The sequence below is a fragment of the Drosophila subobscura genome, chromosome O (assembly GCF_008121235.1).
Source record: "Drosophila subobscura isolate 14011-0131.10 chromosome O, UCBerk_Dsub_1.0, whole genome shotgun sequence".
In the NCBI taxonomy this organism is placed as follows: Eukaryota; Metazoa; Arthropoda; class Insecta; order Diptera; family Drosophilidae; genus Drosophila; species Drosophila subobscura.
In genome coordinates, this window is record NC_048533.1 from 27,056,981 (window position 1) to 27,083,998 (window position 27,018).

General features: G+C 45.8%; 2 protein-coding genes across 6 annotated transcripts; one reads left to right on the forward strand and one right to left on the reverse strand.

Annotated features, from left to right (window-relative positions):
* Positions 1 to 613: 613 nt before the first annotated feature.
* LOC117897787 (probable multidrug resistance-associated protein lethal(2)03659) lies at positions 614 to 5,720 on the forward strand. Its single transcript, XM_034806836.1, has 6 exons — positions 614 to 781; positions 1,132 to 1,362; positions 1,430 to 3,340; positions 3,400 to 3,866; positions 3,925 to 4,882; positions 4,941 to 5,720. Exons 1-6 carry the CDS (start codon positions 708 to 710, stop codon positions 5,263 to 5,265), a joined length of 3,966 nt encoding a protein of 1,321 aa, XP_034662727.1. The 5' UTR covers positions 614 to 707; the 3' UTR covers positions 5,266 to 5,720.
* Positions 3,833 to 26,708, reverse strand: LOC117897788. 5 transcript variants are annotated; one of them, XR_004649106.1, is made up of 8 exons: positions 26,564 to 26,708; positions 15,413 to 16,328; positions 12,748 to 12,900; positions 11,819 to 11,959; positions 11,633 to 11,747; positions 11,004 to 11,200; positions 9,294 to 9,705; positions 3,833 to 3,844 (listed from the first exon to the last, which is right to left on the reverse strand). XR_004649106.1 is itself a non-coding variant. In XM_034806838.1 (7 exons), the coding sequence occupies exons 2-7, from the start codon at positions 16,170 to 16,172 to the stop codon at positions 8,225 to 8,227; spliced, it is 1,638 nt and encodes a 545-aa protein (XP_034662729.1). In that variant the 5' UTR covers positions 16,173 to 16,328; positions 26,564 to 26,708; the 3' UTR covers positions 6,462 to 8,224. The 5 variants fall into 5 exon arrangements, 2 of the variants coding, with proteins under 2 accessions (XP_034662729.1, XP_034662728.1); XR_004649107.1 differs by lacking the exon at positions 3,833 to 3,844 and adding an exon at positions 8,390 to 8,505 and having other exon boundaries at positions 11,013 to 11,200; XR_004649105.1 differs by lacking the exon at positions 3,833 to 3,844 and adding an exon at positions 8,390 to 8,505.
* Between the last annotated feature and the right edge of the window lie 310 nt (positions 26,709 to 27,018).

Genomic DNA, 27,018 nt, shown 5'->3' on the forward strand with positions numbered 1-27,018 from the left:
ATTACAAAATTCGTACTTATCACAATTCGTACAATCTCAATAAAGTGCCTGAAAATTACCCAAACGGAACAGTTAATGAAGCCACTTAATCAGTTCAATTTGTCGATGGGTTCGGGGAAACATCTTTGATCGTGAATCCAAATGATTCATGCAACTATGTTCGGGTACATTACGTAGTGGGGATCGATAAGGATGAACCTTCCGAAGCTCCAATTAAAATTGTCAATTGCTGAAAAGTGTAATCAGAATAAGTCAACATGGTAGCCAATGATGATGATAAGATACAAGAATCGAACAAGTGGTCAATGGGCTGGTGCTCCTCCCTGCTCCACTCCACACCACCTGTTCTCCCAATCGGGATGCCCCGATTCCCGCCGTGCCGTCAAAACTTTCGTAAACAACAGTAAAACACACTTAGCCAAAATGTTAGCCAGCGGTTGCTGCGTCCGCCTCGCTGATGCGTTGCTGTCACCGGGCATTAAGATAAAACAGGGCTCCCAGATAGGACGGGCCACAAGCGGATCATTGATTTATAACGATGATTCCCTAGCCGGAGCCAGTGGTTGGTTAAAAATCAAATGTCTGGGCGGGCAGGAACTCAGTGGCGAGCAAAGCGGCACGAGCACCGCACGCGAATGTCTTCCGTGGTAATTTGTGTGTGAATTGTGTCAAGGATCTACATATGTGATAATTAATACAAACATAGAATGAACTCGGTACATGAGCATCGAAAGCCGAATCCGGTCCTAAAGGCCAATTTCCTTTCCAAATGGTTTTTTATGTGAGTCATGTGTATGTTTCGGTTAATCTGGTGAAAGTGTGTAGAAGGAGAAAGAATCCTTCAGATTGTACATGTGTGATGAAATCGCAGTTGAGAAATATTTAATTGAATTGATATAATTTCAAAATTTCCCCGTACTTGTTGTCCTGCTGATAAGATAGAGCTGAAGAATGCCCCCGATCCAGATTTATGGCCAGTCTAGCCTTGGCCATCATTTCGAATTTATAACGCGAGTGGATTCGCTTTTCAAGTGCGATAAAAATAACCCACGACAGGCAGGCGACACCTGTCACCGTCCATCATTAACCCCCCGCCTCACCTGACCCGTGTGTTCGTGTTCTCTCTTCCAGCTGGACACGCGAGATTCTCGCCAAGGGAATGCGACAGAGTGTGGAGCCATCAGATCTGTATGCTCCCGTACCCAACCTCGACAGTCCCAAGGTTTCGCACCATCTCCTCGGCCACTGGGAGAAGGAGCTGAAGCGACCCAAGCCCAGCGTTTTGCGTATGGTCTTTCGGGCATACGGTTGGGGCTTTGTGCCCGTCAGTATAATCTACTCACTTCTGGCCATCGTTGTGCAGTACGTATTTTCCACTGGGGACATCTTTTTTGTTTGTTAATGACATCCTCTTTGTTACTGTTCATAGCACTTTGCAGCCATTGCTGCTGGGCGGCCTGGTCTCCTTCTTCTCGGAGAGCACCGATGACATCTCCAAGAAATCGGCATACTTGTATGCCATGGGCGTTGTCCTGTGTTCCCTGGCCTCGGGTCTCTTCTACCACCCCTTTATGAACTATCTCTTCACAGTGGGCTCCCGCGTGCGCCTGGCCTGCGCCGGACTCGTCTATAGGAAGTGCCTAAGGGTTTCGGTGGCTGCGGACAACAGCGGCATGAGCGGCTATGCTATAGCCCTAATGGCGACCGATCTGCCGCAGTTCAACGAGGCCTTCTACTTTCTCCATGAGCTGTGGCGCGGACCGCTGGAGGGATTGGTGTTTGGCTACATCATCTACCAGCTAATTGGCTGGCCTGCGCTCGTGGGACTGGCCACCATCATAGTGTTCATTCCACTGCAAGCTTGGGCTGCTCGGGCGACGGCCCGGTTCAAGCGCAGATCGGCGGAGTTTGGCGATGAGCGAGTGAAGCTGATGAATGAAATCATTACAGCCATGCAGCTGATCAAGATGTACGCGTGGGAGAAGTCGTTTGCCAAGCTGATCGGCCGGGTCAGGAAGAAGGAGATGGGTTCCATACGAGGATCCATGTACATCTATGCTGCCCTCCAGTGCACCGGAATGATATCGAAGCTGTCGCTCTTCCTGTCCCTTGCCAGCTTTGTCTTCACCGGGGACATTGTCACCTCGCAGAAGGTCTTCATTGTTTCCAGCTACTACGACCACCTCAACGAGTCTCTGCTGCATCTGTGGCCACTGGCCATCAACATTTGGGCCGAGACTTTTGTCGTTGCCGGTCGCGTGGTAGACTTTCTGCTCCAGCACGAAGATCCTGCCGATGGCGGCGTGGACAACTTCAAGGATGTGGATGAAGACGTGGAGCACGGAAACTTCTTTGGCCGCATGCACAATCCCCGTGCCATTCACAAGAGCGTCACCGTACAGAAGCTGACAGCCAGCTGGGACCAGGCGAAGCATGAAAAACGACAACGCCACATCGATGACATCAGCTTCCAGGCCACGGAGCAGCAGTTCGTGGGTATTGTCGGTACTGTGGGCGCCGGCAAGAGTACCCTTCTGCAGGCCCTGCTGGGAGAGCTGGACATCCTCAGCGGCAAAGTGGAGATCAACGGTGTTCTCAGCTATGCCGCCCAGGAGCCCTGGCTAAACCGCTGCAGCCTACGCGATAATATCCTCTTCATGGAGGCATTCGACGAGCAGCGATACAACGAAGTGCTGCGCGTCTGTCTCCTGGACAAGGACATCGAGGAGCTGCCCGCCGGAGATGCCACTACTGTTGGCGAAGGAGGAGCCAGCCTCAGTGGAGGCCAGAAGGCGAGAGTTAGTCTTGCGCGTGCCGTTTACCGCAAGGCCGACATCTATCTACTGGATGATCCCCTCTCCGCAGTGGACTCGCATGTGAGCAAAATGCTGCTCGATCGCTGCCTCAACGACTTTCTCAGCGACAAGATCCGCATCCTGGTCACGCATCGTGTTCAGCTGCTAAAGCATGTCGATCACTTGGTGCTACTAGAGGGTGGTCGAGCCTCCATTCAGGGCCAGTACGATACTCTAAAGAAGCTCATCCGGTTCCGTATGTCGGTGGCCAACGACAGCGAGGTGGCCAAGCTGCGTGCCGTACGCACTGACAGCATCTTCGAGGAGACGCAGCCCAGGGAACCCCTGACCCAGCAGCAGCAAGTCGATCTGGATCGAAGGGAGCAGCAGTACAAGGAGCAGCAGCTGAGGGGATCCGTAAAATGGTCCACATACAAGGCTTATCTTGGAGTACTGGGAATTCCTTCTGTGGTGGTGCTGATCCTCATACTCTTCATTGTGGCACGCGCATCGGAGGCCATCATGGATATATTTCTCTCCAAATGGTGAGCATGAGTGGATCTCTTTTCGGATAGGATGTAATCCAATTGGGATTCCTTTGCAGGGCTACGTGGGAAGAGACGGAGCCCAATCAGCACGAGCCCATCCCGCAGTATCACAAGACCCGAATGCGCCTGGTCACGCTCTACCTGATTCTGATCCTGACCACCCTGATCTTATATGTGCTACGAACCTTTGGCTTCTTCATGATGTGTCTTCGCATTTCGTTGCGCATCCACAACTACCTCTTCCAGGGCATAATCCGTGCCAGCATGCAGTTCTTTACGCTGGCAACATCCGGGCGTATACTTAACCGTTTCTCAAGCGACATCCTGTCCATTGATGTCACTCTGCCGCAATCGATGATGGACTCCATTGAGTTCTTTGTAGATGCCTTGGCCGTCCTCACTGTGGTTAGCACGGCCAACACATGGCTGCTCATTCCAGCCATTATTGTGATGTCACTGCTGTATCTCTGCCGGTGCCTGTACATTGGAGCCAGTCGGAGCCTGAAGCGCATCGAGACCATCTGTAAGTAGGCATTTTCCTTTACCCATGTGAACAACTGAACTGGTTCTGTGCTCCACAGCTCGCAGTCCCCTTTACTCCCACACGAATGCCACCTTTAAAGGACTCACCACGATCCGTGCCTTCAACGCCACCAAGCGCCTGGAGCGGGATTTTCATCGCTTACAGAATGAAAACACTTCGGCCCTGTACCTATTTGTGAGCGTAAACAGGGCCTTCGCCTTCTGGACGGACCTTATCTGCGTGCTGTATATCCTGGCGGTGACCTTCAGCTTCCTGCTTTTTGATAGAAAGGAGCACGGCTACTACAGCGGCGATGTGGGATTGGCCATCACCCAGTCGATGAAGCTGGTACTCATGTGTCAGTGGGGCATGCGGCAGACGGTAGAGCTGGAAAATCAGATGACCAGCGTGGAGCGGGTGATGGAGTATGTGAACATACCCTCGGAACCGGCCTACGAGACGCCGGAGTCGGTGAATCTGCCAGCCAGATGGCCCAGTGCTGGTCAGGTGCATTTCCAGGATCTGCGCCTACGTTACAGCGATCATGGACCGTATGTCCTCAAGGGACTCAGCTTCACCATCCATCCCAAGGAGAAGATTGGTATTGTGGGTCGCACGGCCGCCGGCAAGTCCTCCATTGTGCAGGCTCTCTTCCGACTGGCTCCCATCGACGGCATCATTGAGATCGATGGCTACGAGACATCCACTCTGGGACTCCACGATCTGCGCAGTCGCATGTCCATCATTCCTCAGGATCCCGTCCTATTCTCGGGCACACTGCGCTACAATCTCGATCCATTTGAGCAGAAAACGGACGAGCAACTGTGGCAGGCACTGGAAGCCGTCAAGCTCAAGCAGTTCTTTGCGGGCATGAAGGGAGGCCTGAGCTGCCGTCTCCACGATAGCGGTGCGAACTTCAGCATGGGTCAGAGGCAGCTGGTCTGCCTGGCCCGGGCCATACTTCGCCAGAATCAAATACTCATCATGGACGAGGCCACGGCCAATGTGGATCCAGAGTAAGTAATCCAAGTCCGATTGGTTGTGTTCATGTATTGATTTTTCCTTTCTTGACAGGACTGACAAGCTCATCCAAGAGGCTATACAAACCAAGTTTGAGCAATGCACCGTGCTGACCATCGCCCATCGCCTGCACACGGTGATGGATAATGATCGCGTGCTGGTCATGGATGTGGGCCGTGTTGTAGAGCTAGGGCATCCTCACGAGCTACTCCAGCGCCGGAACGGGCACCTCCATCGATTCGTGGAAAAGACCGGAGTGGGCACCGCTCAGCATCTGCGCCACCTGGCCGAGCAGAGCTATCGCAAGCGGGTGCTAGGCAAAAGAACTCGAAACTCCGAGGATGTGCCTGAGCACGGCTACCATGGCACCACTCTCTAAAAGACTGCATCGTAAAATACTACTTCATAGGCATAGAATAATGTACTCGAACACAAGTGTCGATTGTTTTGTTCTGTAAGGTATGGTAATATAGTTTTTATTATAGTGAACTGATCTTTAAATATATATATTTTATATATGTATATATTTATATATGTACTTCATAATATATACGTTACTTAGTTGATTCAACTCTTCCGTTTCGTTTGCCTTTCTTGAAGTTGGAAAAAAGCAGTTTATCTTCATGCAGTTGCGTATGTAACGTAACTGTACCATTCTCTATGTCAGCTATATGTATGTATGTCTTTGCTACTCGTACTGTCTGGCTTTGATTCGCTCTCTATAACTACGATCCTTTGTTAGTTTACTTTGATTTTTGTCTTGTTTCTTTTCTGGTTAGTCACAAGTCACATGAGAAATCGAAATATTTAACTATACTCGTATAATATGTACGTTTTGCTTCTGTTCTAGACTTAGAGATTTAGTTCTTGGTTTCATTTATTCATATTAAACTTTAATATACCTTTCTTAGATGTGCGATAATGGCATTTGAATCTAGATGTATACATAATATTAGCATTACGAGATTTTCTTGCATCGTAGGTATATAAAATTTGTTTTTTCTTTTGATTTTAGGTAGAGTGTAAATGAATTTATCGCATTGGGTTTGGTTTGGTTTGGTTGGTTTTCCTTTACGAAACTTTAATACAAGTGTATATATTAGTTGTATGTAGTTGTTGTTTGTGTATAATGTATATATTAAAGTAAATAAAGCATATTCATGTATGTATATAATTGGTTTTAAAATATTCTCTTCCGCGGCTCTTCATCGATTTAGCTTATTTAAAATTCGCTTAAAGTCTGCCTTCAACAGTATTTGATGTAAATAGAAAAATCAGTGATTTCATTTATTATAATTAGTTGTTAATCTGGTGCTTAGATGTTACATGTTTTGCAGTTCCCAAACAAACAAAAAACAAAGTTAATCCTTGAAATTCTTCCCCAAATTCCAAGGATCAAATCGTTTTTATTGAACGCATTTTGGAATGTAAATAAGTAACTAGTTTTCTTGTCCTAGAAATAAGATTGTTTGTTTGCTCTTTCAATATTAATCTTTTTTTTTGTGTTTTTTTTTTGTTTTGTTGTTTTTAAGAAAAATTCGATGCTTTAATAAAATTGTTCTGGTTTTTTGTTTGTTTTGTTTTTGTTTGTCGTTAGAGTTACACTAATTTTAATTGTTTAGCTAAAGTTCTCAAGCATTTTAAGATTATTTTCTTGCTCTACATTTATTTGTATCTTGTATTCGTTTTGTTATTCTCACAGTTAAGCTTCTTTGATTGAGCACAAAAGCAAATGAGAGTTATCTGTGTTTCCATGGTGTCTGGGGGCAACAGCTAAACCTTATCAATCTCAAACTTCTACATACATATGTATATCTACTATGGCTATAACTTGAAGATCTTACCGCTGGCACCGCTTCAAACTCCGCATTGGACAGATCCGAAAATCTTCCCCTATTCTCGGCTAGCCCAATGCACAATCCCAGGTCCCCGGCCTCGATCTCGATCGGTGAGTGGAAAATATCGCTGTTAAACCAAATTTAGCACAAAGTGTTTACAGGGACTCTAGAACTTAAGTAAAACTATAATATTATAAGACTGGAAGTCAATTTAGATTCTATGTATAGGTTGTGTGTGCGTACTGCTAGCATTCATTGTATATTCTTTATCCTTAATATCATTTTTTGTGTTGTGTGGTGTGGGTGTTTTTGTGTGTTCCCTTACACTTTTTGCTCAGCTAGCAAAAAGTTGGTAAAAATATAGGTACAATTTTTCCGTATCTTAATCTCTAGAGCGAGATGTGTGTTTCTTGAGAAAATAAATCTAAAGTTGAAAATAAGGATAATCTGAACGTGCGTGCTTCGCAATGAAACGCATATTTTGATTATAAAATATGGTCCCGAGGTTGTTTAATATTTCTTCATCTTGGTTTTCCCTACCATTTCCATTTTGGGCTAACATCCATATGTGGGAGCTAGAGCGGCAATTGGAGGCGTGGCTCAGTCGCGATCTGAGTCGGCTTGTCACTATAGTTACGAGTATAGATAAGGCGTTGTATCAGCGAATTGCTTTTGGTTTATTCCGAATTCATTTCGTGTTTTTTTGTTTGGCAATGATTCCGCAATGACCCTCTGCGAAAGGGGTCACACCAATTGAGATTGATTGGTTATAGAACACTACGAGCTGAGATCGTGCCTGACTGACTAGGGTCTCTCTACGTTTTCACTATGCCTAATGGGTCTTTCTCTGTTTTGTTTCTTAAAGCCTTCAACCCAAAGCTTAGATATCTGTAGTTTAACTGCATTACAATATTTTATATAAATGAATAAAGTTTTCTTCATTGTTTTGTTTTGTTTTGCTTGTTTTTGTTTTTTTTGGTTGAAAAAAAGAGTAGTATGAATTTGTTATGCAAGGTTTTTTTCAATATTTTTTACGGTGTAGTCGCGGTATACGCATTGCTCGCTATATATGCATATATCGTAAGTAATTCATTAGCATTTTCTTTGTTTTTTTTTGGTTGGGTGTATGTGTGAGGGTGTCAGCAAAAGTTGTTATATGCTCCGTACAATATATATATAATAAGTATATAATTGGTTTGGTTAAAAAATTTTCCACTAATTGCAAAAATTGTCTTTGTCAAAAAGAGTCTAACAATGGCATCATGTGTGTGTGTGTGGCCTGGCCCCCCATACGCCCATCCTTTATTCCCTATCGGGGAGCCAGCCTTATTATCGCGTGCATATATCGTGACCAAGTACATAGTATACATATATACTCGTGTATCGACAATTCGAATTCGTGTTCAGTGTTCGTGTCAGAGAGTTTGCCATTTATCTGGTCTAGTATACCATACTCCATTGCTTGCCTTACTATCCCTCCTTCTATTGCTCCTCTTCCTCCTATTTCTGTCCCGGCTCGATGATCTCGACGGTCACGCTCTCGGCCACCGGATTGGTGGTGATGTTGGTGATCAGCGCCTGCTCCTGCGGTGATTGCGGCTGCTGGTGATGCTGCTGCTGCTGCTGCTGGTGGTGGTGCTGCGGCTGATGCCCATGGGGATGGTGCTGCCGATGGGCGGATCCGTGTCGCTCATGATGTGTTACCTTGCCGGGAGCTACCGAATTGCTGCGATTGGAGCGCACTGAAGTGCCCGAGGCGTTGCTGCCGTGGGAGTCCGAGCCTGTGTGGGAGACGGACAATCATCAGTATCAATGTAGAGTCATGGCCCCAATCTACAGGCTACAGATAACCGGCTATAGGGAAGTTATCGTTGGCATCACGGTACAACAGCCATGTGGTCGATTCAGGACTCGAACTTGCTTCGTGTTCAAGTCCCTCACTACTCATGTTCTATATTAATAAATATATCAAATTATATGGAAGAAAGCCAGTTGAGGAAACTATATTTATATAGAGGTCAAATATCATATAAGAGCCGTGCCATAAAGGAAGGAAACCAAATCGGAAACTAAAATCAAAATGGATGCGTCAATGAATCAGATAGTGTTCGAATAACAGAGAGAGAGAGAGAGAGAGAGAGAGAAAGCGTTTGATGACAGATTCAGGATGGTATCTACGATTGTATCTTCTGTGTGTCTGTGTCGGTGTGTATTTGTCTGCTCGTGTATCTCGGGAACTGTTTTTGTGTAAGTGGGGTTCTAGAGGTTTGTATTTGTATAAGTGGAGTAGGAGTACTGGTAGCAGGAGTAGTAATAGTTTTACATACAGGTCAAACTGCTACTCTCAGCTAAAGCTTAACATTAGGTTTACAATAACATTTCAAACCAAGGATAACAACGACAACAACGAGTACAACAACTACTAGTACGAGTACAACTTTGGATACAACTTTCGCTAACAAGACATCAACTTTACACTACAAAGACTGTTCACGACTTCGTGGGACTTGGATTATATGTATTTAGAGGTGGATCGGTTGGATGGGACATTTGGACTGGGACTGCCTACCTCTTGGACCCTGATATGGATGCTTTGTCTTTTGCTTTTTGCATTTTGCTTTGTGATACGTATTGTTAAGTATTTGTGATCTAAAACTTAATCGTTCGGCCACAGGCTGGGGCCGCACCCGGCGATGACACATAAGTGGTGCTGGTTATGGCGGTGACTGGCTGCATCGCTGGCGATGCACTCGCTGTGGGCGTGGGTGAAGGCGTGGCTGAGGCAGCATACGTTGTCATGACTGTGGCTGAGGCTGAGGCGGTGGCCGCCGTGGTCGTTGGCACATAGGGCAGAAAGTGACTGTGGACTATGTTGTGCTGGTTGGCGGCGCTCGGGTGCTCCAGCAACCGGGAGCAGGTGGACACATCGCTGACACGTGAATCACTGGAGCGTGTGTTGCTCTTCGAGCGGATCATGCGTCCTTTTTGTTGTGTCGTTGGTGGGTTCACCATAGCGGTATCGGTGTCGTTTTTGTTTAAGTTTGGGTTTTGGTGGTTTTTGTTGTTCGTTTGTTGTGGGCGGTGGAGTGAAGGGAATGAGCGGGTTGGATACGTTTAATATTTCGCTTTCACAAAGGCACGCGACATTGTGTCCTGATGGGTTCGGTTTTGGGCTGTTTTGGGCTGGTTTGGTCTCGTCTGGGCTTGGGGGACTTGGCGCAAAACTCAAACAAGAATAAAAATAACCCAAAAAGGTAATTTCAGACAACTGTCCGCTGGGCTTAGCACAACAACAATTATCACGGTAATGGCCAGAGGCAGTAACAGCAACAGCAACAACAAAAACAAGAAACATACCCCCCAAATGGCAGCGAAAGGCGTCGAATAAAACGGTTCTTAAACTGTCAGTCAAATTGATTGAGCCCCTAAAGAGCTTGTTGTTGGTCTTGCTTCGTTTGTGTTTAGCATTTCGGAACGTTGTTGATGTTGGATAAGGTTGCCAATATGGCCAGATACTTGTGTACAGTGCGTCCCAGCGAATTAGCCACGTGCTGTTTGTACAACTAAAAAATATTAAATATACTGTAAACAAAAGAGTTAACAAATAAATAATGGAAAGCAAGACTTTGATGATTTTATTCTTAAGGGATCCTTTTCTTAATTAAATTTTAACGTGTAACGATGGATATTTCAGTATATTTATAATGATATTTACATTATTATTTCTTCCTTACATTCCAAGGCTACTTTCAAACTCCTATAGCTTCTAGCTTTATTTTCCCATACTTAATATTTCAAACCAAGTCGCTATTGATATGCTCATCATCGTACCCCATACCCAGACATAGTCCCTGCTCTGACTAGCTAGACTTCTATCTATTTTAATATCGCATATCATACTTATTATTTCTGCCATGTTTTTGCACATTCCCCACTAGAGAGTTGATGTCTGGAATATATTCCCCAGAGAGATTTCGTTTCAGTTTGGTGATTTTGTTTGTTTCTTGTTGGGTGACTGACTGATCAATTGGTTGACTGACTAACTGATTGATTGAGTTTGTATTTTGAGTTTCTCTTTCTTTTCGTTTTATTTTTATTTGGGCTGTAAAAAGAAAGTTCTGCAGTTTGTCGATACAAATCAAAGAGTAAACAGAAAAAGAATAAAAAAACAACAAAATAAATGATAATAATTCAAATCAAAATTGTACACTCGAAAGACTCAGAAGAAGACCGGACAAAATGGGTGTGTGTTCCCTCGGTGGTGGAAATGGATACAAACCTGTCTTACCTAGCGACGGATTGGGCGAGTGCGGACGCAGCGAGGCCATGCTGGGCTGCCGAGATGGGGCTCGCACCGACATCCGGGATCCACGTCGCTCCTGGCCGTGGAGCAGCTTGCTGTCGCGCAGCAGTGAGACGTTCATCAGGCGCGGATTGGGCGTATTGAAGATGGTCCGATTCTCATGCCAGCGGGCTCTATAATGGTTTGATTGGAGGCATTAGTTTCATTTCTGGGATGGGCAGGAGAAGCTCAGCGGTTGATGGGTGCCAAAGCTGGGAGATGGTTGTGGCTAATGAGGATGCTGTTGCCCTTTGCCCTTGCCTTGGTTATGCTCGTAATTGATGGAAAAATTCCGTTTATTAGACTGGAAATTAATTGGTGCTCAAGTTATGTTTCGCTTGCCAACCGCATCGGCACTGCCATAATCGCTATGGGCATCGGCATGGGCAACAGCATCAAGCAAATTAATGAAGCCCCATCGAAGCATCGACAGCCCCATTGACCCAGTTCAGGACCCCTCTAGACGGGCAAAAGCATATGGCTAAGATGGAAGAAGCTCAAGTACTGAAAGTGGTGTTGGTGTTCGGTGTGGGGCGGTGGAGATGTTTGCATTGCAATTTACTCACTGGCTAAACAATCGCAGGACGACACAAATAATAATAAACATCAATGCCATTCCTACCAGCACGAAAATCATGGCCGGATCGATGTAGGTCTCGGGTCCCCGCTTATCCTGGCGCCCTGCAAGCAAACACATTTCCCCATTAACATGGATACTTGTCGGCTGACCATCTGAGCAGCTGAGCACCGACCTGCACACTCCACAGTGCCATCCTTGGCCCAAACGGGTGACATCTCAAAGCGGCAGGCGCATCGTCCATCGCGGCACTCCGTCTGAAAGTACTTCTGCTCGCACTGCTCGTTGAAGAAGCAGGTCTCGTTGATGGCGGCCTCTGCAAAAGGGAAAAGGAAGCAACATATGGGCATCGGATGAGTGGGCATCGACATCGGCATCGAGCTGACTCTATGATTCATACGGTCAACAGCAAATGTTACCCATATCAGAGAAAATATTTCTCCGCTGTCGTGACTGTTTGTGGATTGATTTAATGGCTGATTGAAGTGCGATATGGCTGTGGAGGATTGACTCCGCTGTGTGGCTTGTCCACTCCGATGACAAATATTATCATGGAGCAGGCACCATAGTTCGGGGCAGACAATGCTCGGGTTGTACGGGGATTAGTTGCCGAGGAGATGGAAATCAGGCAAAACAGTTGGGTAACACCCATCAATATAAGCTGTGCGGTCTGACAGCAGCTCGTCATGGGATTCATTAAGCACCAGCCATAAATATGCTCTTCAAAGGGAATAGAATGTGCCTCAATTTGATTTTAATTTACAGTATTGAACAGATGTCGCGTCGGGGGAATATCCATTATAATTATATCAAACATGCATTAGTTGCACTTTTGCCACTGTCTCCCCATATTGCTACCTGCTGTTGCTGCTGCTGCTGCTGTTTGCTGCTGCCAAGTTTTCTATTTTAATTTACAGAATTTGTGGCTGCGCCCCACAATCAAGACAGCGCTTTGGGGGATTTCACTTTGCTGGCAGTGCCATTTCTCTTTACTCTTTTTTAATGAAAACTTGGCAGAGTGACAGCAGGAAAGGCAGGAAAAGCCGGAAAAGCGGGGGCAGACAGCCATAACCCTACCTCCCTCTCTCCCTCACGTTAACTTACCTTTGCCACATTTATCAATGTGATTGGTGACGGGCAGATCCTCGGTACACTGACAGGACTTCTTCTTGGGATCGCATATGGAGCCAGGGAAACCGCACTCCAAGGTGTTATCGCACTTGTCCCCAAACTTCTTCTGTCCGCGGCTGGCATAATCTATAGGGAGAGACGCAAAACTGTTGGTTACTCAAGTGTTTTGACTAATCCCCATGTGGGAAATCTGTAATGAAACCGAAACAAACTTTCGATTGCCGCTGTGCATATCAATAAAAAACGTGAAAGAGTGGAAGGAAACTTTGTGAAATGTATTCGGAATCCCCCAGCGACTTACAGCCAGATTAAAATGTAAATTCTTTAGCCGCAGCGCAGCTCTGAAGCCAGCTTTGTAGAGGTGTTTGCCCGTGTCTCTCCATTTCCCGAGAGAGGCCTTAAGAGTGCCTGCGGACTGGGTCGTGTCTTGGTCTTTGCTGCACTTCAAGCATACGAGAGAGTACGAGTACATTCGTATGCATATGCCAGGAGGCACTGGCGAATCCTTCATTAACGTTGAATGGAATGAAAACATGGCCTGCCGCAGACACAGACACACTCACCTATGCTCGAGCTGGCAGCGAGTCGAGTTTGTGGCCCTTCACATCTTAATTAAGCTCTTGGGAGCGACTCTGGCTGGGGGATTGCCACCGACAATGTGTGCAAAATCTCAGCCCCAGTCAAGGGTTAAGTTAACCCCGCAACAACCTCATGGCATATTCGTATACTCGTATATGCCGCGTTTATGCCAGCCGTTGCCTCACTAATTCTGTTGATACTCCTGCCATAATTACCGAGAGAACGAGACCAAGACCAAGACCAAGACCGACACCATAACAGGGAGCGGGATCGACAGTGGGACCGGCAAAATAGCAGGCTGTGGAACGGATGCGCCCTCGCTCGACATTTAAGCCAGCGGAAGCGAAAAGACAAAACAAAATGGCTGCTCATGCACAAACGGGGTGCGCCATTTTCTAGATGCTTGCTCACTCCGTCTCCCATCTGGCCCTAGTGCATGTTTGTGTAATAAAGTGTGTGTGTACCAGTGTGTGTGCGAGCCTGTTGTGGGGCCGAGAGTCTATTTGCTTGCGGTTTATTTTTAAATGCACCGCCTTCTGACTATGAATAGTAGCTTTAGTTCCAGCAAAATGCTAAAAAATTAATGCTAATGTGAATAATGAGTGGAATGCTCGACTAAGGGCTACCTCAAGAATCAGTAGGCTTTATTTCCTTGACTATATTATATTGGAGATCTGAATCAATACTCAGAATTTTCATGGAGGTTTTGCTATTAACCCTTCTTAAATCAGAACCAGAAAAGAACGATTCAATTTCTAAAATATTCAGAAGTACTTTACTTGCATTAAATCACAAGTTATTAATTTAGGGCACATCGTAAGCATGTTTAAGAATTTATAAGTTGAATTCGAATCTGATTGAAAACTTAAGACAGCACACAGCACATCCCTTTATCGATTCAATGCGAAGAATTTAATTTATTCACGAACATACATATTTAAGCCATTTCCATTTTAGATATTCCTTATTGGATTCGACATTAAATGCTAGGCATCAATCGACCCTTGCACACCCTTCCCTTGTAGCTTACAAAAGGGAAATGGCAACCCCTGCTGCCGTAGCATCATGCCACACAGCTTTGCTCAATATTTTTTTTGCAGCTGAGCATTATTTGGTTTCCGTGGCACTGCAGCAACGAGGAAATTCTCTCAAAGTGTTGACAAAGTGGCGACCGCCGGCAGTCCTCCAGGTTGGATGCGGGTAGCGGTTTGTGTGAGGATGCCGGTCCCTGTCCCTGACCCGAGGCCAACCTTTGATAGCCTTACCGAAAAGAGATTACCCAATTGCCAGGTTCTATTCACTGGGTGCCGGTACAGGGCCAATTTTTCAACAAGGGCCCAGCATGACTCTTGAAAAGGCCCAAGACTGGGGCCAAAAATCGGAGAACAAATTGCATATGTCAGACGGGTTGATGGCCTGACATTAAACAGCCCGAGCTGCATTAGGCGCCACATTTATAATTAACAGAACCAGGGCCGCTCCATTAAAGCGAACTTGGCTTGTAGGCTCACCCCGAAAGATGTTCATGTACATGAGCAACTTTTGCGCATTTAAGCCAGAGCACAAGAGAGGGAGAGAGATACATTTAATATGTGAATAAGAAAACTACTTTTGTTTCTTGCTAGTACGAATATACTGAACCCTGAAAAGCGGTTCAAGGAAAGCCATGAAGTGGGATTTCCATAGAAAAAGATGTGCACTTCTAGAATTAGCAAAACTCTTAGAACTATTCGGTTTCTATTTATATCCAAAAGTTCTTTCTTACATCAAGATACTGTGCACTGCCCTGCCCTGCTCTGTGCTTGAGTAGCAAAAAATACGGCTTATGCAATTGCAATGGAAACCCCTCCAGCAAAATGAACAAAAGATGGCCGAGGCAGCCGCTTCATGCACGACACCTCGATGACGTCAGTGCGGTCTACGAGTGTATCGAATGCCAAGCCTACGCCTAGGCTAGGATAAATATATGTATGTGTGTGTGTAGTTTAATTCCACACTAACTGCTGCAGCATTCTTATCTGCCTGATACGGATAGGGAGGGTGGTGTTTCGTTACTTACCAAACTCTGGGGTTGTCGTCTCCGGTCCCGCGCTGAAGGCATTCACGGCAAAGAAATTATCACCGTCATCGCCGAGCGTTAATGCCGGCAGCAGGGCAATAACGGAAATCAGGCATAGGACAAACGTGTTGAGGGGAGCGCCCCAGCCCCATCCCCAGCCCCAGCCACAAAGCCAACTCCAGTTCCGGCTCATGCCCAGATCCCATTCCTTAGCCACGGCCAGGCCAATGCCTTGGCACCTGCTCCTGCTCCCGCTCCTGCCCATGCTAATGCTCTTCTTGGGGTCCGGATTCGGGTTCGGAATGGGGTTCTTTGGCCCCACAGTGGCGGCCATTAGCATTAACGATGGCTGGGCACGCTTTTTTAGGGTGGCGACAATGGGGGAGCGTTTCACGTTTCCGTCGCACAAAGAAATGGCCTGGGCTGCAGCTCTTGGGGCTGTTGCTCTTGTCGTGGAGATGCCCTCAACGTTGAAGTCCAAGTTGCCTTTGTTTGCTGTCTTACTTGGTGGCAGCGTCCAGTGGCAGTTGTTGCTGTTGCAGCTGCTGCTGATTGTGTTCCTTTTGCTGTTGTTGCTGCTGGTCAAGCACTCAGCATCTGTGGCTGCATCGTCGTCTTCGTCAGCTTGTTGGTTTTGCTTTGTCTCACATTTTTCACGCGTCTCGCGCCTCAGTGGGGCTACACCATGGAAGCGGCCCTTGAGGATGGCAGCTCCGTGACCGTGACGGTGCCGGGGCTCTAAAGCCCCATCTAATCTCATATTATTTGATCGTCGTCGTGCTCCTCATCCATGCTGCTCGACAATATCAATTTGCACACTATTTTCCCCTTCTCTTGCCAGTTGGCCCTATGGCGTCGCTTCCTGTCTCTCACTATATATCGCCGCCTCGTTTCCGTTTCACATCAAAGTCTGTCACTGCCAAAGAGAGAAGCAGAAAATGATTTTGGGGTTAGTTGAGTTTATGGTTTGAGAATTCAATCAATGCTGCAAGTGGGGTCGGATGGGGTGGCCAGACCCAGTCTGTTGTTGGTTGTAGATGGGTGTGTGGGCTACAAAGCAGAGCTAATCACTTTGCGGCGTGTGAAATTACAAACCGTTGTTGAAACAATTTCCGAAAGTGCCACCAAAAGTCTGTAACTGAAACCAGAATTGACACACAGGTGGCGCCGCCCATTCCCCGGATAGTTGTCCCAGATCCGGATGTGTGTTTCGGTGTGAGTGTGGCTGTGTGGCTTTTGGGTGTGGGTGTCAGAGTTTGTGGCTAGCTTTTTGGCACTGAAAACTAAATTGACTGACGGCAAGTTTGTGTGTGTCTATGACAGTTAATTGGATTAGGAGCGTCCACCCACAAAAGCAAGGATACAGCTAGAACTATATATCTTTGTATATATAGCCCGTTGTTCAGGCAGAATGAAAAGCTTTTAATTAAAACTCGTTTCAATAATTTGATTTAATTGTTAGTACCTTGGTGTGGGTGTGGGTGTGATTTGTGTGTGACGGCTGCCATGAACACCATTTTGGTAGAGTAGTCAGAAGGAAGCTGATGAATAAATCATGGAGTTGAACATGCAACGCATGTTGTGGCACCTCATCCTCTTTTCTGTAGTGCCTCTTGTTTGCCCAGCGATTATAAACAATGAGTAGGGCAACATTGCTGCATGCCACATGAGAATTAATTGGCTGAAGTGTGTTATGTGCTCTACACATACATTCATACTCGTATGCATTTGTGTGCGATTGTATATCTGGCTAAAACATGCAAATTTGTTTTATTGTGCGGTCTAAAACCTGTCAAACTCTTGCTTTTGGTCGTTTATAATCATCATGCAACTAATTCTAGGCTCTATTTTAGATGGTTTTGCATGTAATTAAACTCTCATGTGTCCACACTTCCATCCTGCCAAAAGAATAGACACGTACGTATCCACAATTATTTATATGCCGGCTGCTCTTGACAGTGGAGATTCCAGTGCCTGGGGTGCCTTGGTTATAAGCCAAATGAGCCAGCTTTGGTGCTGATTTGAGAATAAATGCCCTTTTGGGGCACACCAGAGACGCTGCCAGGATTTTACAGTCACACAGTGCAAATCCGCATCCGCATTCCGTTGTTATTTATGCCGCATTGCCTATAAGAAATTGTTGTGCCACAAATACGAGTATGCTTTGGGTTAAGCTGGGCCTGCCCTGTTTACGATATGGTTTCGGTTTCGGTTTCAGTTTCGGTTATGGCTACACGCCACGAGGAGAGGAAAATCGTAAACCCACGAGGCACGCACCAGCGCACTGAAGCGGGAATGATGTACAGGAAACATGTTGCATATTTATACCACACTGCCGTTTCACTTCCTTGCACGAACAAGGGCCCTTTACCCATCCGGAGGAATTGTTTCTCGTTTTTTCATAAATTCATGCGTTGTCAATTGGTTGGAGAGTATTCATTACTGCCACACGACGTGGGCCCAGTCCTCCGACGGCAGGATGGCAGCACGAGGGACCGGTGGGGGCTGGTGATGTTGATGGGACAAATGCCTGACACATGAAAGCCAGCCACGAAACAAGGAAATTACAGCCATAATACATATCTGCTTCAGTAACGGAGCGGATGTTGCCAGGACTACGAGTATGTTGGTACAGTGAAAGTTCACTTGTTACGATGCAGCTTCATCATCCTTATCCTCTGTCCCAACAACAAGTTCAATTTCTTAACTAATTACAAGCGTTATGAAATCAATTAGGAGAAGTCCTTGATAGTTAATTCCAGGGGATTTCATTGTTCTTTGTTCTGCGCTTTTCTTGGTTTTTTTTCGACTTTGTTTCGTTTTAATTATTTTTAGTTCAGTGTCACCATTGAGAAAGAGGTTAACTTGCTCAGAACTCTTGGGAGAAACTATAGTCGTTTATTTATGAGAACCTGTAGGAGGAGCTGTGCGTAACTACTCCCCCAAAGTAGATTATGCTAAATGATATATAATTCCATAAAATATAGGCCTCAAACTATAACATAGCAATCGAAAACAAAGCCATATATTTTTTTTGACTACTTAATATCCCTTTTCCCCTGTTTACATTTCAGTAGTATGATCCCCTTCTGCTAGTGTGCACTGTGTAAATGTGTCATGTTCGTCTGCCCGGCGGCTGTTCAGGCTGTACTTTGTTTTGGGCAATTTTTCACATGCGACAACGTGTCGTATGCGCCGCACACAGAGACATGCAAACCCGAGCCCAAATCAGCCAAAGATCGTGCTAATTAACATGACACAAGCATAAATCATAAAGCAGGCACCCGCCTGGAAGAAACCTTCACCCCGCATCCGGCGTTTTTGTGATCCCAACGACGTGGTATGAGAGTTGCCCCAATAAATACTTGTGAGCAGGAGTAGCCATTGTTTTAGCATAAGCCTCAAGGACAACAGGCGCGTCTGAGTGAGGCTTTGAGAGCAGGTCGAGGCGCGTGGGCTTTTTATGGGTATAAAAATAAAAATAAAACTGCAAACAGTCGCAAAGAGCCAATTCAGATATTCGTGCTATAAATTCAGCAAACAATGGCAAAGGACACACATGTGGCTATGCACATGTGTCTATATATATCTACACATTTCTATATATATACAAATATGTATGTAGCTGTGTGAGTATTTACAAATACAACAACACGCTGGGCAATGGCAAACAATGGCGAAAGGCTGCAAGAGCGAGGGCAAACAAAGCGAGCCCAAGTGAGCTTTAGAGAGACGCGGCCAAAACGAACGCACTTTGGCCAAGAGCCAGTCGTGTGCTGTAGTATATCTGGGCAGATACAGATACAAGTGCATGCTAAATTTTATTGATTGCTGATGGGAAGCGATGGCGAATCTCAGTGCAGAATCTAAAGAGCTAGGCCAAAATACAGTTTTGCTCGCATATTTTAAGCGACTCTCAACCAATCAAGGCCAGAATCTATGCCCCCCATAATCACTCCCCAACACTGTGCCCTCTGGTTGTGTATGCGTGCCATAGCTGCAATTATTTCTTAAGATTTATATGCATGGAACAAATTGCTTCGCATTTGGCACACACAAGCCCCCTCCGACAGAGACAGACGCTAACAAAGACCAAAGGCGAAGACGAAGACGGATAACCCCAACAATTGGTCTTAGCCAAGACCGGCTGCCACCCACACAGAATGGTGACAATGTTCGGTTGGCCCTTAATGGGCCTCAAGATCCAACCAAACTAATGGAATCTGCTGTCATTCAATTTGGGCCAAGAACCACCAAATTGAATCCGCACAATCATCGGCGTCGTTTGCTCCAAAACCTAATCCAGTCTTGGGATAAAAATCAATGATTCCATCAACTGAAAGTTCCATCATTCCTTTCACATCTATTCAACTGATTAAATCGGTTTGCCCTGGATTAATTGATTTAATAAAGAGATTTCAACATATATATATATGGACATATGCATCTGGATTTCAGGAATAGACTCATCAGCAAGCGTTCATGAAAATTAATGACGGTTTTTTCGGTTTTTGGGAACTCACTGATCCGGTATATATTTATATTATCTGATTTAAATAAATTCCAAAGATTAATTACTATTTACCATAATTCACCAACAACAAAAAGGCAAATAAAATATAAATCACAGTAAAATCCGCGCTATATGCTTTCTGGCATTAGTTTTTTAAACTCTTTCCTACCGTTGTCAACCAGTGTGACAAATGAATTATTCCCAACTGAATGGGAATTGAATTTCAACTAAGGCCCGGGGCGAAAATTAAACTCAAATGAATTGGGCGATTGAGCAATCAATGCAGAGAACAGCGATGCGCATCGATTACAGGCCATTGAATGGCATTCCTTTGTCTGCATTGTTCATTTTGTGCGGTGCATTTCTGTGGCCACGAGCACCATGAGTGGACAATAATGTCCAGACCCTTGAGGCTAGATTAAGGCTGATGTGGAACGGTGTAAATGAGAAAATTCATGAAAATTCTGTTTCAACTTTTCCACGCTCAATTAGAACGGTGCACTCTCGTTTTCTTTTCAACAAAAACTCTCCCCAAAAGGGACTCCCTTCGGTTATACAAAAACTTGTTTTGCAGGTAAATTACATTTGATATTAAATTGCACGCTCCTTTGAGCTTCCTAATAGCATTACCAACAAGGTACGTAGAAGCACATACATTTGAAATACATACAAACATTTAAATATATGTATAAATATCATTATATAGTAGTTAATTCATTGCTCTTTGTGCTACGTCCCACGTACAAATCCGATACATTTTACGTGAATTTACTGCGAACAGTCACTGGGTTTTTGGTACCGCTTATCGTATCGCCTTCATGGCTGGATTACATTAGGTTTTAGTTTTATATTTCAAATGTACCCACACCCGTGTGTCTGTGTGTGTTTTCGTGTGTATGTAATGTAAGTATATTAAAACCCAATTAAATATCGCATGTTGTCAAATGGCCCATCAGGGCAACGCCATTCCGCAGGAGTACGGGTGGGTATGCAACAACCAAAAGAATTCGTGGCTGCTCATTATGAATTAATTTTGGCTCGCATTTCATTGAGTTGTTCGGAGGGTAAATTCCAGATGACTAAGTGGATATACGAATGCCAGGGCATACTCTTAAAAGTATATAAATGAATTATGATTGTTTTGGAGCGGAGCAAAACTGTTGAGCCTAAGCATTGGAAGATGGATGGATGGAAGGTTGCTTTTGGGCGCCTGGTTTGCCTCTGATTGCTGTGTTCGGCCTGGTCGGTCTGCTTTGGTTGCCATGTGAAGGGCAATAAATAAAATGGCGAAAAATGCGAAATACAATAAAGTATTGCCAGCAACCAAACAAACGAAAAAAAAACAAACAAACCCACGAACCAAACAACAAAAGGTTACCATGAGGCACTGTGACGACGACGACAACGACAACAGCGAGGCGAGTGGCAAGCGGAAATGGCGTGAGTTGTACACGTTGTAGGAGGCGTTTGCCGGAGGTTCCAGCACCAGCACTGGCCCCAGATTCTGCCCTTCCCTGCCCCGACTATGGTTCAGCCTTTGGGGCTCTGTAACAACGCACTGGAATCAAAGAAAATCACGAAACATGGCGTGGCTAGCAGCGGTTCCTGATCGGCCTCATGCACTGAAACTTTTTTTGTTGCTTTTGTACCCACCCCACCGAACGAAGCCAATTAGCCCAGCACCGCCACTAGGCCAAGAAGAGCACAGCACCGTGAACGGGTATACAAAAAACCAAATACTGAATGGAAGGCTAAGAAAGCAGCAGGAAAAGACACCGTGACAAGTACTGAAGATTTGCCGCTTGTCTTACAAGGCAAGACGAGGCGGATGCATGTCCCATGCTCTTTGATACTTTGTCGTCGGCGGCGGTCGCTTCGCCCTTTGCCTTTTGTGCATATCCGTTTCCGCTCTGGGAAACAGCCCCGCTCCTATCACCCAAGAGGAGGGAAGTGAAAGCGAGTTCAATGCAAGCGGACTTCCATCGAGTTGCTTCTGCAATTGATTCGAGTTGGAACAGAGTGGCAGTCGATGGGCAACTTTTAACCTTTGCCGCCTGACACATTATAAATAAATGTTGAGACGTTGTTATATACAATATTTTGTGCCAGTCATAGCTCTACTTATATGCACCACTCACAATGCAAATGCCCCACTGCCATGCGGGCTGGGCTGTGTGCGGGTGTGCAGCCATCTGAAAATAGCTTGAACATGAGCCCAGTTAATGAGTTTGTAATGCACGCAACGAGGCGTGTCAACTGAGATCGGGAAAAGCCAGATATGTCAAATTGTAACAGACTGTTATGGTAGTATTCCTGATTCATCAGACTCCACTCAAATGTGGCAAATAATGTGGCAAGAGAAATGAACCAAAAACACAAACAAAATCAACGAAAGGATGGGATATTAGACTACGTTCGATTTTCTTTGCTCCATTTCCATTTGGCGTTGATATTCTGCAGCAATTTAAGCTCAATTTCCCGAAAAAATAAAGCAAGAAATTCATGCCGTTAAATTCGCATGGCATGCAGAAAGCCATCAACAAAGGATCCACAACCACACACACAGTCCCCTCCCCCTTCTCATTTCTAATGGACTTTTGCAGTGTTGGCGTCTAACTGGCGATAAATATGATAAAAGCGGATACCACCCAGTGAGATTGCTCTATTCAGACTTTTCAACTGCGGAATACCCCGCATTTCAGAGCGATAGAATCAATTTGTGAAGAATATTCCGCGCTCTGGTTGAGTTTTTGTGGGAAAATATTTTTCAAGCAAGTGTTTCGATAATTTAGATTTCACTTTCGTGCTCCTGGGATACACTTCTGTATGATCTAGAATTGTTGCATGCTAAAATCACAGAATTCTAACAAAAACTATGAAATGTAACGAGAATCGATGCACACACAAACGTACAGTTTGTGGTTTATTTGACACAGAGTTAAGAGTAACTCGATATGAAAATTGCTTTCCACTTTAGATATCGAAAATGGACCATTAATCCTCGTATACCCACTGCCACCCATCAAACGCAAAGCCTCACGGACACATCTTCCTTTTTTGCCGTCGGAACGGATGTGAATGCGGATGTTGCTGCGCTTCGATGGCGCTTCGAAAATCGCATAAAACTGCTGCAATATATGAGCGCTGTGCAGGTGGGCAGAGCTTTGGCATTGCCTCTCTGTGTGCACTGTGTGCGACACGTCACAACGGTGGCATGCTACCTGGGTGCGTGTGCATATGGCACTAAGCTTTCACACGTTTCTTTCAACGTTCCCAAGCCGTCGGCTAATGCGATTCTCCGCTTAATCCATAAGTGCCCCCTCAAAACATCGCCTGCCCGAGTGCTGAAAGTCGGACATCGGTCATTTAAATTGTGCCACGAAAAACGATTACCGACGCAGAATTAAATGTATGCCACGAAATGGGACGGAATGAGTTGCGTGGGATTCGATTGGAGGATGGGGGCTAATGGAGTGTGGGATAGACTGGCATATGCACTTGCCATGACATGGTTAATGTGCCAACAACTGTTTGTACAGTTTGCTTTAATATTCTACACGTGCAGCTCCAGGCACACAGAGACACCAACCCGGACATAGTCTGACACATGTTCCGGGGGTCATAAAAGACGGCTGCCATTGAAGTGGCAGGAGCCAGAGTTCCTCGGGTCTGTGTCATCAGCAAAATGGGACCAAACGACCGCAGCACAATTGGATGGCCTAGACAGGAGGTGGAGCCGGAGCTTAAGCCCTAGAGATGGACACTCATACGTAAGCACGTACTGTCCTTAAGCTACTTATAGAACGGCCACACATTAGGAGGTTGGGAGCGGAGGCTAAACGCAATTTACAGACTCACCTCAGTCAAATTAATTAGAGCAATTAAGCAGACCGCGCCTACGGGCGGAGATGGTGCCCGACAGCGTTGACAGTTTCACAGGGGTGCCCTACCACTTCACAAAGCGCCTCGAAAAGCATTTACCCAAAAAATACGCAGTGTACACATCACTGGGTTCTGTCTCTGCCCGACAGACTGACTGCCTGAAGATACTTCTTTGAAAATGGGTTAGCCAATGCGGTTCCCTTCATTGGCATTCATTCCAGGGGCAGCGACGCAGCAGCCCAAAAGAGCAAAACTTTCCAGAAAAGACTTCACGGCGAAGGGAAATCGAAAACGATCTTCCGGCCAGCGGCATTGGCGGCCACAAACAATTTATCTTCGCTGCGCTGGCCTATAAAAATGGCAATCATTATTATAGTCATGTACCAGGCAATGGGGCGTTACAGCAATCAACGCCAACGTCTCAAGACGTTCCATAAATAAGCGCACAATTTCAATTTTCAACGACGCGCCCCTAAGGGACCCAGCGAAAGGGGACAGGGGCAGACCGCAAAGATCATATGTACATATGTATATATTTATCTGCATGAGTGTGTGTATTTAAATGCATATTTTAATAGTCATAAAGCAGGGAAGCCCTCGAGCTGAACGAAAGCACCAAAATGCCAGCGGGCATACTTAAAGGTCTCCTCATAAGACAAACACAGACGCAGGCACGGAAGAAGATAGGCCCATAGGCACAGTTACAAGTACAACTACAGATACAGATACAAAGCGAAAAGACAAGGCCGAATGCGCAACTAAAACAAGAGAATATATAGAAGAAGAATGCAATATAAATTATAAACGCAAACTGTGCGACAAGGATTTCTGGTCTTGTTCTGCTATCCTTTTTTTCTGTTCTTTGTTTTCTTTTTGGTTTATTTTATACGAGTATTACGAGGTTTTGCCCCCTCGTGCCAGAGACATGCGATTTTGATGGCAAATGATTTTGTAGTTGGCCGGGTCTGAGGGGTTTGACAAAGGGGGGGCGGTAGACCTTAGAAATCGAAGCATAAATGGGCAAATCGAGCACATGGTACATGGTGCATGGCACAAGGTACAAGGCAGTTGTGGAAGGTCAAGGGTCATGCCGCCGCTTGTCGGATCATATTGAAATTTACTGCAGCCCTTTCATCTATCCCTCGGAAACCGGTGATATATATTTATAGACTCGATGCGATTTGATGACGTCTCCATCCAGGCAATCGAACCATCCATTCATTCTCCTACTAAGCCGCATGCAGATTTCCGTGCAGCAGTAAGCAGCGAAGTAACCGCGCGAGACTGCAATTGCCGCAAAGTCTGTGTTTCCCCCAAATCGATCCGTAGGAGGAACCCTCGAGTCCGTATAACTTCACCCCAATGTGCATGTGTGGTAGTGACTGTGCCACTGTGTGGAGGCCAAAGCGGGCCTGGGCCTGGGCCTATGTGCCACGCGATGTGATGTGAGTGCGAAAATGTGACGACTCGACGTTGGGGCAGAGTCAGCGCCTGGCCGAGTCTGCTGGTGCGGCTGCTGGCTCTGGCTCTTGGTTTGGCTATGGGTTCTCTGCCGCTGCCGCTGCCACTGCCTCTGACTCTGGGCTAGGATGACGTAGTCCTCCAAGCTAAGTGTGTTAGTATGCCTGCCCTTCTCCACTCGGGCTTGCACATACACTCTCATACGTACACTCACAGAGGGTGCGAAGGGGCATTAAATGGTTCGTGTTTTCTTGTTCCTTTTTCGTCTTTTCCGTCTTCTGTTCTGGTGGGTTTTCTGCCTCTGCCACATCTTGCCGCTAGCCGCTTGCCGCATATTGGGGTCGCCTGACGTTCCATACTTTAAAAAGCGTCATTTAGTTCTGAGCGAAGCTAAATTATTAAAAGCAAATCCAACACACACACACAGATACACTCGCATACAGACACCGATACTGGGGCAGGCAGTTCATTAAATTCAATGTATGCAAACTGGCAGCAACAAATGTGGCAGAAGGCAATCTTCCACTTCTTCCCCTCCCCATGTACTTGTACCACCATCCTTTGAATGTTCTTGCCCCCCAGCTGTTGTCAATTTCTGTCCTCCTGCTGCTGCCCCAAAAAGTCACCAGTACTGCCTCATCATAATCATATGCTTCCTACATCCTTGCCACCTGGCTGCGCAAATATGTTTCGCCAACTTCAATTTGTGTGGCAGGTAGAGTAGCTGTATCTGTGTGGGTTGTGTGTCTGTTGGTGTGCTTGTGGCTGCTTTTTTTTTATGCGTCACGTGAGAATTTCCTTTATTATTATTTGGCTTTTTCCCCGCCTTTGGCTCCGACCATGGCTCCGGCCATGGCTCTGGCTATGGCTTTGGTACATATCACGTATACGTAGCGTATAACTCTGCTAAAAAGGCATTGATTTTTTTGGATTTCCCTTTTCTTCTTGGTCTTCTCGTCTACTTTGTTGTGCTGCTCGCTGGTTGCCACTTCATTTATTACTTTGATTGTTTTTCACTCTCGTCACCTCAAGCTTTGGTGCTTTTTTTCAAAATATTTGCTTGCTTCAAAATGCAAAAGTTTATCCTGTTTTTGTTTGTGTTTGCACTTTTAAGTCGGTTTTTGCTTGTTTTGTTGGATGTGGTTCTGTTGCACGGTCTGAATCGAGTTTGGATCTCATCATCATCATTCACTCACACACCCAAAGACTCACTCACACACTCACACACAGATAGGGACACAGACAGGGAGACGACCACGCGCGCGTAAAAATATACTAAAATACAAATTGCTCACAATTTCCTTCGTCGACTGCTGCTGCTTTTGCTTCTGCTGCTGCTGGGCTCTGCTCTAGTTTGTTGTTGTTTCACTGCTATTTTCCTGTACTCCCCTTGAATTTTCCGGAGCAAGAACTTTGGACGACCACGCGCTTCAACGTATGACTACGTTCTGAACATGCAATCCTCGGATGTTCTGAGGAAATCGCCATCGTTGGTGAAAACTGTTCGCAAATGTACACCAACAGGCGGCGGAGACCTGCACCCAGGACCTGCGCAATGGGCAATGTGAGAGAGGCGACCCTGCAGGTGACACACTTTTCCGCGCCAACCGTCGTCGATGAAGTGGCTTTGCCCCCTCTTGTCGCACGGTCTACAACGTTTACTATTTACATGGCACATCGGTTTCGGGCAGCAGGCAGTTTTTCCTCATTTTCTTGCCACGTTTTTTTTTCGTGCTCAACCAAATTTCGC